General features: G+C 49.6%; 1 protein-coding gene across 1 annotated transcript in view; it reads left to right on the top strand.

Moving 5' to 3' along the window:
• The first annotated feature begins 9831 nt into the window (after positions 1-9831).
• The window catches only part of F13A1 (coagulation factor XIII A chain), a 137997-nt gene continuing 131713 nt past the window's right edge, over positions 9832-16115 (top strand). The window contains 4 exon segments of the mRNA XM_032648302.1: positions 9832-9950; positions 10161-10237; positions 10534-10591; positions 12113-12260. Of these exon segments, the coding sequence (XP_032504193.1) occupies positions 10556-10591; positions 12113-12260 (184 nt within the window). The 5' untranslated portion in view covers positions 9832-9950; positions 10161-10237; positions 10534-10555.

Genomic DNA, 16115 nt, shown 5'->3' on the forward strand with positions numbered 1-16115 from the left:
CCTTCCTACACATTCACTAAAGGGTTTTTTACAGCAGCGGTGCTCAAAGTAGGGTCCACAGACAGCAGCAGAAGCCACTTGGAACTTTTGAGAAATGCAAACTGATTGGCCCCTGCCCCACACCTGTCTAATCAGAGGCTCTCTGGGCAACTCCTGCACACTGCAGTTTGAGAGGCACTGCCCTACACCTTCTGGCGCTGTTCTTAGGTCATCGGAAGTGTTCAGTGAATACTTGCAGAACTGAATTGATTGCTTCCTTCTGAATGAGCCAAAGCTCCAATTAGAAGCACTGCCTTTTGTCTTCAAGGACGGAACAAATGCGGCTGAACAATACCCCCTTGCCCTGAGAACATGCCGTAAAACACACATTCAGAGGCATCTCCTCCCCACACATCCTGCCTTCACACACTTGAGAGACTTCAAGAAGCAGAGGCTTTTATGGTCTGTGATGAGCGAGTTAAATACTAGCAAATTCGGACTTAACAGTAGTGCCCAGGCTGCCCAGCAGATGGGAGGTGCTTGCAGAAGAAAGGAGGCTAATGACCGTGGAGAGGGCGGGTCCTCACCAGAGGCTGGGTCAAAAGCCAGACACTCAAGGGAACGAAGACTCGTAACCTTCGAGCTGTCACCACCAGAGAGGGGGGATATCTCCCAGACAAACCCAAGGTCCACTCTCCCCGGGATGCTCTCAGGAAACTGGCATGAGTGCCATCAAGGCAGAACTGTCAAAAATGAAGTCTTTCTTGCCAAACACAGCCACTTACGCAAAATCTGGACTCTGTAAGCAGTTGAGACCAATTGGAGAAGTCAAGGCTGTGGAATTCTCTTTCCGGACAACCTTGCAGGAGGCCTGCAAAGATGCAGCTACAGTCACCGTTAGAAGAAAATTAGCTGCACGGGCAGATCCTTGTTATGCCTCTATTGGCTTCACTTTAAGGAAGGAAGGCCAGATGACCAAGGGTTTTTCTGGGTTTTTTTTCTTATTTTTCAGAAAGCATATGAAGTTGGTAAGGAAAAGGACATCCGAAATTAGAGATCGTAGCACTGGCCTTGCGTGTAGACCCTTGGCACTCAGCGACTCTTCAAACCCTTTCTTTTTTACATCACGGTGTTTTCTGAATGGTCCCTGGGGTGCTTTGGTAATGGGGGCAGCAAAGAGGGTCCAGGAAACGCTGTGAGAGCCACTAGCTGCATGAAAGGACCCAGATACCATCTGATGCAAAATCAGAGCTGCGCTGAGGGGATGGAAGAGGTCCCTTGGGTCCAACAGACTTCAGGTCACACCTGCCCACATAAGCTTGCTTCATTCCCAGAGCAGACGTCACGTGAAACACGCCATACCTCTGCCGCACAGCTTTCGTGCTCTTCTTAAGAATCACACTGAAGTCATTGAACAGAATCTGACGTTTGTTATTGGCAATATTCTGTACATTATGCCACCGATGTGAAAAACTGATCTAAACAAGGCGAATATATTAATAGCCCAATAATTCCTTCAGCTCTCCTCCGAAGGAAAAACATTAAAATTCCGCACAAAGATGTAAGGCGGACTGCGGACGAGAAGGCTGGTAAATACATCAGAGCTGCCTGAAATGTGAGTCTTATCTTGGAACCATCTCTGCAATTAGCCACGCCAGTGCAGAATAAAGAGCTAAAAGCCAATGATGGGTCCCCTGGGCCCTGGAGAGATTTCATAAAAAATTAATGCCGGGTAAAACAGAAACCATCGAAACTACAGCTGGCGAACACGTGCGGTGCGCTTGGATCGCCAAGGCCCCGCAGCAAAGAGCATTTTCCACTATCATTTGTTAGACCGGAACATTCTTCTGTCATACTTCCTGCCTGTGCTGAAAGGCATTTTCAGGTTAGACACGAAGAGATGGGAAGTGGGGTTGGAATGAGGATAGGAGGTTGGCCGGCGCACTCAGAATAACCGGTTGCTCTAACTTGCTCTGGGTAACCAGGGGGTGCAGGAGATGAGTAGGAATAGCAAAATTCCATGAGGCCGAGCCATGGGATGGAGCTCTCGGGGGTGGGAGGATCAGGGCTGAAGGATCCAGGACTCGGGATAAACGTTGCTCTTTCCCTTCACTGGTGAGCTTAGGGGCTGACGGTGAGCCCTTGAGGGAAAAGACAATCTCTCTCTTGCTCCCCAAGGAATCCCCTGCAGCACCTAGCAGAATCCCTCGTCCATATGGAGGTCCAATTAAAAAAAACACCGGCAAGGGTGGGTAGAGGCACCCCGCCCACAGGGATGGCCTCCACCAGGTACGGTTTGGCCACATCCCTCACCGTCTCCTACTCAGTACGCTTAAAAAGCCCTGAGCAGGTGCCTGTTTGCCTGTCACCACTCAGAGGATGGATGGAGGCAACTGGCATCTTCCAGGAGCCCCACTCTAGAGGGACCTTAGAACATGTAGGGTTGAAGGGAAATTTTGAGTCAGGGAGAGATGATGGCTTGGTGAGAGTGTATTTTAGCTGAAACATTGAATTTGATTTCTGCAACAAACTTCAGTTCAAGTCTACAAACAATAAATGCTGGAGAGGGTGTGGAGAAGAAGGAACCCTCTTGCACTCTTGGTGGGAATGTAAACTGATGCGGCCACTGTGTGAACCTCAGTTTAAGTCCCAGATGTGTAACTGACTGGCTGTATGAACAAGTCCCTTTGTGTGTCTTCAGGCCTCAGTTTCCTTATTTGTGAACAGAGATGCTGCAGAGGGCTGTTCAGAGAATTAAATAGCCATCATGAAAGAGCTTCATATGGTATAAGTTACCAGGCAGCCACAAGGTATTAATAGGGCACGATAGATCACAACTGGGTTTTCTATAATCAATCCCAATTTAAGGAGTAATAGAAGATACAACTGCCTTTTTCAATGAAAGTATTTTGAAGCCAAATATTAAAAATCAAAATAAAATGCTTCTGATTTCTGTATCTTTCTAGGCTGTTCAGCTCTATGACACCCATTATACACATACATAGATACATATACATGCTTTATGTATACATAGAGTATACATTTTATATATTTGTAAATATACATACATATATAACACAGAATTCCTGCATAATGAAATAATTGTATCCGTATGAAAATTAAAATAAATGTAGTGCTAATAAATTATCTATATAATTTATTATGTATAGAGAGAGAGAGAGAACTTAGTACTATGGGAAATTAAACTGGTACTCTCATGGGACTAGAGACTAAAAGAGGCCATGCCATGTTAGTCTCAAGATGATTTAATTAACTTGGTTGTGTTCATCTATGACATACTTAAGTTTTCTTTTCCTGTAGCACTATCTCCCTCTCAAAAGGAGATCTTGCCTGAAGTGTCCAAGTGTATATGGTTGAAATCAATGAAAGTGCGGAGAGAAGAGGTCGGTAGCAGTGACTCGGGTACTGAGTAGACACCAACATTCATGGACACCAAGTGTTTCTGGTGGATCACGCCCATGTGGTACAGCTAGTATTTCAGATGCCACTTGAACAATTCCTAGTTACCTTTGTGATAGGAAAAATGCACCAAGAAGAAACACATTCACAGGAAGGACTCCGGCGCAGTCGTCTGCAAACCTCACTGCAGAAACTGCTTGAGTAAGCATCAAAGAAACGAGAACTTGTTCCGTTCCTCAGTTGTATCTTGGCGCCCACACGTGCGATTATGCAACGGTCTTTGGCTCGCTTTAAAAATTCGTAGAGCTTATCCAGAAGTTCTGCTGCTGCGATGACCCTGCAGAACATCAAGTCCTCTCCATTTCCGGCCTGACCTCACGGGAAGCTCTTCCTCCTTGTTTCCAAGTTTAGTTTGTCTCTGCTCTGCTCCGCTTCAGAAGAGTCCTGCAGGTCTGGTGCTAGCGCTTCGGCTGGCCAGCAAGAAGATGTTGTGTGACATCGTCGACATCTACAACAGGCAGCAGCAGGGCCCTCGGACAAGTGAGTGCCATAAACTGGGGCACCGCGTTGGAGCTGGCATCCTCAGGCCTCATTAGAGGAGTTTGGTGAGATGCCCAGGCAGGTCTGCCCTTTGACCTGCTTGGATGCAGGCTTCCAAAGACAGCGGGCAACCACACAAAAGCTGGTCCGTTCGCTTGTCATACTTCAGCTAAAATCCTTCTCTGACCCACTCCCCTGACAGCTTCCTTGTGTTGCCAGGGTTTTCATTTGCTTCGTTAGAAAGACACCCGTACATGTTCTCACATACACAACTGCAACCGGCCAGTTATAAATGGAATCCCCCATTGCCAAGAGTGAACTGCCGATGTAACTCCTGAAGACCTACTGGACTGAAAAGTAAAAGCACTGCCGCTGATTCCCCCACACACCAAAACATCCTAAATTATTGGCAAGTTAAATATCCTCTTCCCTGATAATGAGGAAGTAAAGGTAACATCAACTTTTAGAAAAAGTTAAAATATTCATGCGTGAGGTTTTCTCACACCTGCTGTTACTGGCAATATTCAATGTTAGTGCTGTGCTAGGGGCTGCACACGGTGTTTTGGATGTATCCTCTTCTTTGATCTTCAGAACCTGTGAGGTAGACACGCTCACGATTGCCGCTCTACAGGTGAGGGAACTGAGGTGCAGAGACATCAAGTAATTGGCCCAAGGTCACACAGGTAGCAGGTGAGGAAGCCTAGATTCTAACCTCAGTTGTCATATTACCCTTGGGACCTGCAGAGTTCCTATTGGACTGGAGCCCACACCTGCACACGCATGTGTGCACACATGCACACACACAGGTAGCTGGCATTCTGGCAATTTTAACGAAGCCAGCCTTGTTTGCAGCGCGTCCCCGTTATCTGGTGCTAGATGTGGTTTTCAACTGCTGCTGTCCTTTCAGTTAACACCTTTGTTACAAATTTGTGGAATTACTGTTAAGTTTAACTTCTGTTGATCTTTATGTTCATGGGCATTGCTACGTTACCATTTTATTTGCTGTTTTTTCACAATGCTTTATTATCACTGAATGCTTTTTAGCCCAAAAAGCAAGATAAGTGGGAAAGGTAGATGTGGGATCTCTTATTTGCTTCTGTGGTCATGGAGTCTGTGCACCACCAGAGTAAGGAATGGAATTGAACAAACCAAGCAGGCTTTGCCCTGTGTCTGTGCTGGTGAAGCTGCTTATAGCTTCCTAAGCCCTCTCCACTCTTGATATCTTTAAGCCATCAACATTTTACTAGAAGATCTCCTGCCTTCAAACCTGGAAGACTTCATCTGTAAGAGATCCAGTTCTAGTTGACTTTTCTCATATTTTATATAGTCTTTTAAATTTAAGAAGTCTTGGAGTGTCTTTAAACCAGTCCAGTCAGAACTCTGGAGGCGCTAGGAAGCCAGTGCAGGGCTGAAGCATCTTCTGGGTGGTTCTGCAGTCCTCCCGTTGCCCCTGGACACACACTCACATCACACACTCACACAGACAGGCACACACGTACAGGCACATTTTCACAAATACCCTTACGCACACAAACACACACACACTCAGATCAGTTGTTTGCCGGGTATAGAGTTTCAGTTTTGCAAGATGAAGAAATTCTGTAGATTGGTTGGACAACAATGTGATATAGTTGCCACCACTGAATTGTACGCTGAAAAATAATTAAGATGGTAAATTTTACGTTATGTGTATTTTGCCACAATTACAAATAACAGTAATAATAAAGACAGAGGTATTCACGCGAGTGATAAGCGCACAAGTGCATTCGTTCACTCTCACGCCTAAGGAGGAAACAGCTTTCCTCCGTGTGTCCTCCTGGAGGGCCCAGCCATGAGGAGACAGCCCTGCAATCCACTGCTCCCCGGGATGGTAGATTAAGGGTGACGGCAAAGCGCTGGCCGGAGGGAACCACGCCCAGGAAAGCTGAAGCAGGAGAAGCTTCTGCCCTCTAGAGCTGTCACTGGCGCACTGGCGTGGATTCCATCTCTCCTAAAAGAAGACGGAAAGGAGCTCTGTCAGAGGAAGGGGCCTTTCTCAGAAGCCAAGCTCTATTGTGGCAGCGGCTGGGAGGGTGCTTTTTAAATTCCTTCTTGGGGCTTCCAATATTGTGGTCAGACGTTGTGAAGGCTCCCCTGAGGCTCTGAGAAAGGTGTGAAGGAAGACAGAGGGCCACTCCCTCTCCAACTGTTCACAGCTGTGGCTGCATCGAGATTGTAAACTTTTCGCTCAGCCTGCATTTCAACCTCCCCCCAGCCCCACCTCCTTCTGGAGTGGAAAGTTTTCCCCCAACTCCTAAGGCTCAAGGGCACTGGAGGAAAAAGTCTCCCCCAAGACAGGGAGAGGTTGAGAGGTTTGGCATCTTTGAAGGCTCATTGTTATTTATATCCACTCACCTCCCTCTGCCACTGCATCTATAACCAACAAAATCCAGATCCTGTTTCAGCTGGAAAAAACCAGTAGGGTCCAGACGTGACTGAGATTTTTGTTTGTTTGTTTGGGATGTGAAGTTTTGAATGTAAATCAAATAGAGTCTGCTGGAAAAGTCATCCCCTGAGCAAACAGTCCACTTCCCGGGTATTGCCAAGTAGGAGAAAGACGGTAGTTTATTTGGAGAGAAGGGTGTCCATATCATATAAGTGAAAACTCAGAATCAAAGAGTCAAATTAAGGGAACTTGGAATCCCTCTACCCCGCACCTCCTGTTTACCTACAACTCCCAAAGGCTGCTACATGTTTCTGACAGGAGCCAGGATCCCTAGGTGATGTGTTCAGGCCTTCTTGCCCTGCCCCTGGAGGAGACAACAGGGTATAAATTGGAGCTTTCTTCAAGGTTCTATCAACGGGATGTTGGGATCGTGACCCCTTTGGTTGCAGAGAAATGGGAAGAGGTGCCAGGGCTTATGCACCGAGAGGATGCACATCTCCCCAGAGGTCCCATCTCGAGCCCGTGAGGCCAGGGGACGTGGCGGGAAGAGCTCCATTTTCCCAGTGACTTTCCCACTGGAGTTTCCTCTCTCCAGGCCATGGTTGTGGCCCTACAGCAATGCTGGGAAGGGAGCGAGAGGCACTGGCCGTACTGTGATGAAAGGTCCACGGCTTGATGTGCCAGTCCTGGAACTGTTTGCTCTGAGGTCACCTTGTCTCTGCTCTAATCTGCCTGGGTGGGCGTGGGGAGGCTGTGAAGAAAGGAGTCCCCACCGGAGCCCTGCCCACTCTCCTTAGAGAGGCCTGCTCGTGAGGCTGGCTTGGCTGCATCGGGGGCCTCCAATTTCAGGAGTCGTCCCACCACTCCTTGACCTAGAGGCATGGCTCGAGGTGCCTACGTTGTACAGTCGGGGTGGTTTATGTCGAGCACCTGCTTCCTCCTGGGAGCCTGAAGACTCATCTGTGCCAGGCAGAGGGGGCCCCTGTGAGCAGCTCCAATAAAACTCTTGGGCTCTGGGTCTCTGATGGTCTCCCTGGTGACGCCATTTCACACGTGTTGTCACAGTGTGTAGCTGGGGAGTCAAGCATGGGCTGTGTGACTCCAGCGGGTGAGGACCGTTGTAACTTTGTACCTGGCTTCCTTTGGCCTTTGCCCCATGTGCTTTTTCCCTTTGCTGATTTTGCTTTGTACCTTCTTGCTGTCCTAAATCATAGCGGTGAGGATGACGGGCTGGTGGGTCCACCTTGTGATTCATTGAACCTAGAGTGGTCTTGGGGCCCTTCCCCCCATCACAGGCGTGGTGGCGCCATCTTTGCAGGTTGTGTTTCCCTGACCCCTTCGTTAACTGACTGTAGCAAATGGGAGACAGTGGAGGGAGTGAGGACGGAGAAGAAAGAAACGAGCTAGAGGGGTCCTTCCTCCTACGGGAGCCCAGACAGTGTTTCCGGGAAAGGGTGGAGCTCTGGCGGTTCCAGTCTCGGCCACACAACCCCAGCCCGCATGCCGTGATGATGCCACGTCCTCCCTGCTCTTGCTGCCTCATCTGCCCCTACTTGGCACCTTGTCTTTTCCATCACCTGTGTAACCAATGCCCTGCGTTCAATTCCCTCTTTTAAAAATACCTCAAGTCATTTTTGTTTTCCTAGCCGAACACCAGCTGCTACATTCCTTAAATACATACACTGTGCCACCTCCGTGCCAAGCAAATGATGTTCAGAGACAAGACACCTTAGACCTGAGTCTATGCACCCAGCTGCCCCTGCAGAGGTCACATTTTCTCACCCAGCAAAGGCTCACCGTATGGTCAGAAAACTTTGTGCTGATTTCTAAGACCCAGGACTGTGGGCAAAGGGTCTGTAACGTGGGTGGGCTTCAACCACCCATCCTACGGCTTGGTGCCCTCAGACACTCTCTTACTGACACTATTTGTTGGGCAAGAGAAAGCCACTGTGTGCTTAATTCTCCTCGGCTGGTGGTTTGGTAGAGTTAGAAAGTTAACCAGCATGTATGCATGTTCACACAATAATCGGTGAGTCTCAGGCCAAAAGTGTCACTGTGGTAGTGGTTTTGAGGGTAGCAAGCCTGTCCCAAAGGCACAACACAGCCAGGAATCCCAGGGGGACCTGGCAACTGTGTAACCTGGTCTGGAGGGTGTAGGGCTGACCACTCTTCCGTGGACCCCACGTGGGCAAGGGTAGCTAGGAATCCAGGACACTCCTGGTCCAGGGTTTTAGGGGAAATTATATATCTCATCTTAGACATGATGAGCTGCAAGTTATCATTGGGACACGCCAAGTGACGATGGCTGGTAGGCAGTTAGAGAGGGGAGTCTGAAGCTCTGGAAAGATTATGACTAAAGACCTAGATGTGGCAGAAGTCAGGATGGAAACTGAAATCATGGTGGTTGCTGAAATTATCAAGGGAGCCTGTGTAGCATATGGAGGAACTCCAGAGAGCGCATCTCTCAGAGGCCCGGGGGAAAGACCTTCAAGGCAAGTGTGGGCAACAGAGTTCAGCGCCTCCAAAGGTTAAGTAGATGGGAACTGGATCCTGTCCTTTGGATCTAGCACAGGCCATGGATGACCCTGAACTACAGTTTCCGTAGAATGATGGGGGCAGAAGCTTGCAACGAAGAGGGGAGAGAAGGAACGATAGCTGGGGGATGTGGGTTGAGCAAGGGTTTCTTAAAATACTAAAGAGACTTGGAGTTGAATACATGCTGATGGGAGGGAACTGCTAGAGACAGGGAGCCTGAAGGTACAGGAGGGAGAGTGGAGAAGCCGTGCAGCAAGGCCCTGAAGAAGGTGACAGGGAACACAGGCAAAGGGGGGCCACAGCACACTTGGCCATGGACAAGGTGGGAACCTTTCTACTGTAGTAATAAGAAGAAACAGGGAAAAGACGGGTAAGTTTGCAGGCGAGTGCATAGATTTGGTAGCAAAAAACTGAGAGAATTCTTAAACAGTGGCATCGTTTTTTTCCCTAGTAAATTAGATCAAGTGACAGGGTCGGAAATACGGAGACAGTAAAGAAGGTTAGAGATAGCCACGACTGGAAATAGGAGTCTATAGAGATATAAAGACTCAGAGGAAAAGAAAGTATGGAAAATTTAGAAGGAAATTTTTCTTTTCTTTTTCTTCTATTAGTTGAAAAGAAACCAAAATGGTTTTCAGAAAAAAGAAATGTCATTTTCTAATTTTTGTAACACTCTTAAAGGTATTTACTCATCTTCCCTCCAGCTGGGCATCCCCCCACCCCCACCCCGGGCAGGAAATCTTGTGGTTAGATGGTGGCGAGGCTCTGTGGATGGTCCAGGAATGTAGCCCATGCCCCTCAGCTGTATTTACCCAACAAGGACACGTTCCTTGCTGTGCATGGTCACAGCTGTCCGTGACTTGTCTGTAGGAGGGCAGACCCTCCCTCCTGCCAAACCGCACCAGCCGCCCTCGGAATCCTGGAGGGCGAAAACGTTCCCTTGTGCAGGAAGACCCCTCCTTCCCAGCCTTCTGACCAAAGTGGGAGAGGGGAAGGGGGCGGAGTCTGCCGGGCACTGCAGGGCACTCTGCCCGGGGCTCCCAGCCACCAGGTTGGAAACTGGGAGAAAGGGGGGCCGGGGGTGGGGGGCGGTCATGCCAGAATAACAGCAGCATGGCTGGGTGACCAGCAAGTCCCAGAGACGCTGCTGCTTCGCCAGCCTTCGAGAAGGGGGAGGAGAAAATGCTGCGGGATGGGGGGAGGAAGCGGGGGGGGAGGGTCCTTAGGAAGTTATTTAAGAGCTAAGTTTCTTGTCGTTTAGCCTGTGTCCTTTGGAGGGAGTACTCCAGAGACGCCCAGAGCCAGCCTGCGCTGGGACACCTCGGGAGGGGACCGCAGGTAAGCAGCCGCCCCTTCTGCCGGGGCATCCCGCAGCCCTGCGTCCACCTCCTGCCCCTGGGTTTCCGGGCCGATCCGTCAGTTGGTGCCCGGAGTGCGGCGGAGCGGGTATCGGAAGCGGCCCCAGCGGTCCAGTTCCGTTTCGCCCCTTACTCCGCATCTACCCAGCCCCACTTCCGAGCAGGCCTTCTCTCAGGCATCCCAGGAAGCTTCCCTAAAGGCGCTGCTGCCTGAAAAGGGCCACCAAGGGGCACCTGGGGTGCTCCCCCAAAGGACAGCCCCACCCCTTTCTTCAGGGGAGCGGACTATGGAGAGAGGATGCAGAAGGTTGCAGAAGGGGGTAGGCAGGGCCAGGTAAGAACACCTGCTTGGCTGGCACTGCGAGTGGTCCAGCTCCGCTCTCCATCGCTGGCACCCCATCCCCCCAGCCGCAGGCAGCTGAATTGGAGCACCTGCCCCAGCCCAGACCTGACAAGAAGGGGGCGCTTCTGCCCACCTGCGCTCACCCAGCCTGGCCTGCACCCGGGCAGCACCTGGGGCGCCCCAGTCTCTGCTTTAATGGTTCTCTCTCCCAACGGGCCACCGCACTGCTCTGTCCAAACATTCCCCTCCGCTAGCAGCCCTGCAGCCCACCCCAGCCACTCCCCACCAGAGGAAGGCTTTTTCCTGCCTTCTCTCTGTCCTTAACCCTTCTCTCTCCCCTGCCCCCACCCCTTAACCCACTAGAGCCTGTAAATCTGACCGCAGGTATTTCTGGATACCCACCCAGACTTTACACTTCCAAACGCTACTGTCTGCTTCCAAGCCCCAGTGCCTTAGGAAGTGGCTCCAGCTGTGCTCCATTTTTGCTCCACACTTTTCTGGGACAGTCTACTCCCCTCGCCTCTGTAAGGGCTACTTCTCATCTTCTGAGGGTGTGGAAAACAGCCGAAGAAACAGAGTCGTGACTGGGTAACCCAGGTGATCAAGGGGAAAGCTTCATTGGGGCCAGAAACAAGGTCTCGCTTCATCTGGTCTGTTGGTCAACAAGACCCCGACGGGAGGTGCGGTGATTAGACTGGTGGTTTGTCCGCACAAACTCCAAAGGGAGGGGAAGCAGGCTTGGAGCAAGGGCAGTGTTAGCTGACCCAGTAAGTTCAGCGAGCGGGCTATTTGCAGCCCTATTTAATATTGCAGTGGCCTCTGCCTCACCTACCCCAAATCTCCCCGCCCTCGCCCCGCCTCCTGTGGTCCTGACTCCGAAGCAGCGACCACCTTCTCACACCCTACCGAGCGAGTTCACTTAAGAGTCTTGGTGGGCTCATCCGTACCCCGCCTAGACCGGAAGCTTTCAATGCAAGCATTCTCCTGTTTTTTTCTCCGATGTACCCCAAGTGCCCAGAACGCATGGGGGGCCCTCGATAAATATTGGCTGGATTAAGTTGCAGACGTGAACGCCTGAGAGGATGCCACTGATCTGGACACGGGTGTATGAGTTTATTCTTATAGTGACGTCGGCCCCATAAGTCTATATAAAATGGGCAGAGGTACCTGCATAGGAACGCAAACGTTTCTTTCAAGAGATTGCCTTTAGGGGGAATGAGAAAAAGACCCTGCTTTCCAAAATCTTTTACATTTTTCATCTCTTCAAATAAGCCCTCTTTCTTCTGCTTTCCGTATGTTTTGACAAACACGAAATCTCCCCGAGATCCTTGGGGAACAGTACTCCATCATTAGACTCATCCTTCCTGCCACATCTCAGGGTTCATTTATGCGAAACTCAAAATGTGTTGCTCCAGAGTCATCACAGACAGACGCGTCTCCCTGTTTTTGGGTCCTTGTCACAAATGCAACTGGCTTCACTTTCCTTTCCGTGCCTCCTTTTCTCCCCCCAAGGAGCCTGGGAGGCTGAGAATGTCGGAGTCCTCGGGGGCCACCTTTGGAGGCAGGAGAGCCGTCCCCCCCAACACCTCCAACGCATCAGAGAATGATCCCCCCACCATGGAGCTTCATGGCCTGGTGCCCCGGGGCTTCAACCGGCAAGGTACAGTCACCTCCTGGGCCGCCACGGCCGGCGTTCCCTGCGGGTGCCGGCTCAGCGCCCTCTGTCTCCACCGAGCTCCCACAAAAACTGGTCCACCACCAGTCTCTGGTTTTGAAGAAAGGCCTCCCAAACCCTCTTTTGAGTGGTAAAAGCACCAAAGGCCAGGATTCTTGTCCCAGTTCTGCCACTTAATGGCTTTGTAATCTCAAGGAAGTCACCTCTGCAAAACAAGGGCATTAGCTGAGTCCTCTTCCAGCCCTACTGTTTGTTTTTAAGAATGTTCTCTAGCTGTAAGTTGCCACTTCCAAAACACTGTGGCTTTTGTGATTGTCTAGCTCACACCTCCTTCCTGCCCCGTCCCCGCACCCATCGCTGTGAGTCTCAGCTGGTGAGAGATGCTGGACCCTGACGGTAATGGAGATGGAAGCCCTCTGCTTCTCTCCAGAGCAGGCTGGGGGGCAGGTGAGGCGAGCGACTTCCCCTGCTCTTATCTCCGCCCATCCGGAGGGACCTGCTCTGGGAGCAGCCGCCAGCCGCTGACCTCCACTCAGCCCTGTCAGCTGTGACAGGGCCCAGTTACCAGCAGTGGCTTGGTGACACAGACACCGCTCCCTTGGGCCATGGCAGGGACATTCAGACTCACGTCCCTGAATGGCATCCAGCGGGGAGCACATTTTGTCAGTTGCACTCGTGTACCCAAACCCACTTTTGCTCCTGAGGGGCTCTGTGTATGCTTTCACTGGGGGGTAAACACCCACTTGTAGGGGTAGGTGCCCACGATCACCCTGTGGTGTGTGGTTAATCTGCCTTGTCCGAAAGAGACCAGAGGTTGAAAGCCAAGGGAAAGGACAATGTTGATTACGAACAAACCCAGGAAGTCAGAGAACAGCCTGGGTCTGGTGGGCAAGTTTGACTGTGTTAGCATCATGTCTGGACGGTGTGATATCCAATTGTGAAGACGGAGAGATAACCAGTACCACCCGTGGGGTACCATCCAAACTGGGAGCAGGGGGCTCACGGAACTGAAGGGCATCTTCGGTTGAGTCGAGGGGCCAAGACAAGGTGTGAACTTGGAGTTCTGAGCTCTGTCCCTACTAGCTGCTGCACCGTCCAAGACGCCACCATTAGAACCACAGAAATGAGTTTTAAAGGACTTGCTAGTCAACTCATCTAAATCCCCATGTTATAGGCTGGGAAACGGAAACCAACGTAAGCACTTAGTGTTCACTCCTTCACTTCTCAGTCTAGGAGTCTTCCTCCCTCCCTTCCTTCCTCCCTTCCTCCCTCCCTTCCTCCCTCCCTTCCTCCCTCCCTTCCTCCCTCCCTTCCTCCCTCCCTTCCTCCCTTCCTTCCTCCCTTCCTTCCTTCCTTCCTTCCTCCCTCCCTTCCTTCCTTCTTTCTTTTTAAATGCAAATAAAATTGGAAAGTGTACAGATGTCAAATTACCAAGCAAGTTATCTTGGTGTATTCAGTTTTCTAGCAAAATTCCCCTCTAGCAGAGAAGACTCTGGGACCCAGGAGAGGGGGGCAAAGTGCTGGAAGAAGTTGTGGGGGGAGCAGAAAGAGAAAGGGGCACAGGAGAAATGGGAGGCACCACTGGGGCAGTGAGGTGTAGCAAAGTGTCCCATGGTCCAGGACTCAAAAGACCCGGGGTCCTGTCCCACATCTGCCATTTGCTCACCCTGGGACCCCCAGAAAGTCATGTAAGTGTTCTGAGCCTCAGTTTCCCTATCAGCAAAATGGGAGCAATACCTACTTCACAGTTGCCGTGAGGATCAAACGACCAGTGGCTGTGAGAATACCCAATCAATACATGCTCATTGATTCAGAATGTGCCGATTATCATACCTCTGCAAGGTCAGGAACCCCCCCCAAGGGAACCTTGATTCTAAGGGGAATATGTGCAAGCCTGCAGCCCCCATAGAATTAAAATGGACCAAAATGTTGCCAGTAAGAAAACTGCCAAAGAACTTGAGCAGGTAGGACACTCTTTAAAAATCTGGGGTACTGGTTTTTTGGTTACTTATTTTTGGAGGCAGAGGTGGGGAGTTAGTTTGAACTGAATTATTTTGAAAGATCAGTCATTATTTGCTTGGCAGTCATATGTGTCCACAATCCAAGTGACATTCTGGGGTACTTAATACAGGCCCTGGTATAGGAATGTGTGTCCAGTGAAAAATCAATCCCTTGAGAAATTAATGACTCATCAACCCTAGAGTCATTATAACCTTATTATTATTAACAGGTTCCAGGTTTCTTAAACGCGCATCCATTTCGTAGTTCTCATACAGATGAGCTAAGTGCTACATGCTCTGAAGATAGGACCTCTGAACCCAGGAAGTATAGCAGTAAGTCCCCGATGAGTAGAACAGAAGAAAAAGAACACTGCCTTGATCAAGGAGGTCCATTTCCCAGTTATCCTTCACATTTCAAATCTCTGTTTAATTGTACTAAAAGTGGGTGTCCTGGGACTAAGTCTTTCAAGTTGTCCCCAAGTCCCTGCTAAGACCTAATCACGTGGGTTTAAGTGCCATCTTCTTGCAGTTTCCTCAGTGGCCACTAGGGGAGGGCTTGTACCTCCGTGATCTTGCCTGAGGATGACTGCTTCCAGGATAACAAAGCCCTAAGACAAACTCTCCACATTTGTTACATGGAAGCTTTCCAGAGTGTCCCGTGAGCACGCTACTCTTGTGAAATTGACTGAGAAGGGCAGAGAGGCAAGAGAGGGAAAATGCCAGATTTTTCCCTTTGAATCGTCTTGTGGCAATCGATGTATATGATATACATTGTGTGTAATACCTTTAATTCACAACTTCAGTGAATATTTGGTTAAGAATTATTTTTGCCTGTATTTCAAAACGTACAAACGTACATAAGGTTCCTCCCGTGTGGCGGCATGATATTTAAGAAACATTGAGATAGTTGAGGTGACAGTGGAACCCCGGAGATAGGACCAGCCAGTCCATGGAGGTGTTTGATGTCCTCCTGTGTTTTTAGGGATCCTTAATGCCCCCTTTGAACTCAATTGTAGCCGAGAAAAATATCTGAAAATCCCCTCAGATTGTTTGGATTTGCATCCATCTCTAATGTTTTGCATGCTCATTTGGTGTTTCTGAAAATCTCTCTAGAGGCTTCCTGGTCTCGAAGGTTATTTTAGCAGGAGATGTTCGGGAAGATAACCTTATATTCTTGGGCTGGTTTGACTCTGTGTTACTAACAGTAGGTGATCAATTTGCAGTAGTAATTATAATACTCATTTGGCAGGTCTAATGCAATTTGAATTCAAACTGGAAAGCAAGCTAGATCTATAAAAGAATCAAATGCAAGTGGGATCTAGCATTTTTCAGGGTAATGGGGTCTGTGCCTTTCTGATCGTCTCCTCCCTCCCATGACTCCACGTCAGAACGAAATCAACTAACTGACTAATTAGTCATCCATCTCGCCTTTGTGCAGAGTAAACCTCTCTGGAGTCGAGGTTATTGAAAGAATAAAAAAGGCCTTCAATGTATGATTAAGAAACGATGTTGTATAGAACCAGTTCACACTTTCCACTTGATTTGTGGGAAAATGTTTAATGATTGTGTCAGGAACGATACCAATCTCTCTCTGGGGTGTCGGTGGAGTGGGAAAGAAGGCGAGGAAGGTTTCGTAAATACAGGACACCTGAGTTAGGTCTTAGACGATAGGTAGGAGTGCCCCGGGCAGACAAGTGCCTGGAGGGGCATTTCTAGCAGAGAGCACAGTGTATGTCAAGTAGTGAGGACAAGAGAGGGGAGACGAGCCTGAGAAAAGTAAGCAGGGATCACATCATAACAGGCATTGAAGACCTTACCTTTCCTCCTGCAGATACAGGGG

The sequence above is a fragment of the Phocoena sinus genome, chromosome 11 (genome assembly GCF_008692025.1).
Source record: "Phocoena sinus isolate mPhoSin1 chromosome 11, mPhoSin1.pri, whole genome shotgun sequence".
NCBI classification, from domain to species: Eukaryota; Metazoa; Chordata; class Mammalia; order Artiodactyla; family Phocoenidae; genus Phocoena; species Phocoena sinus.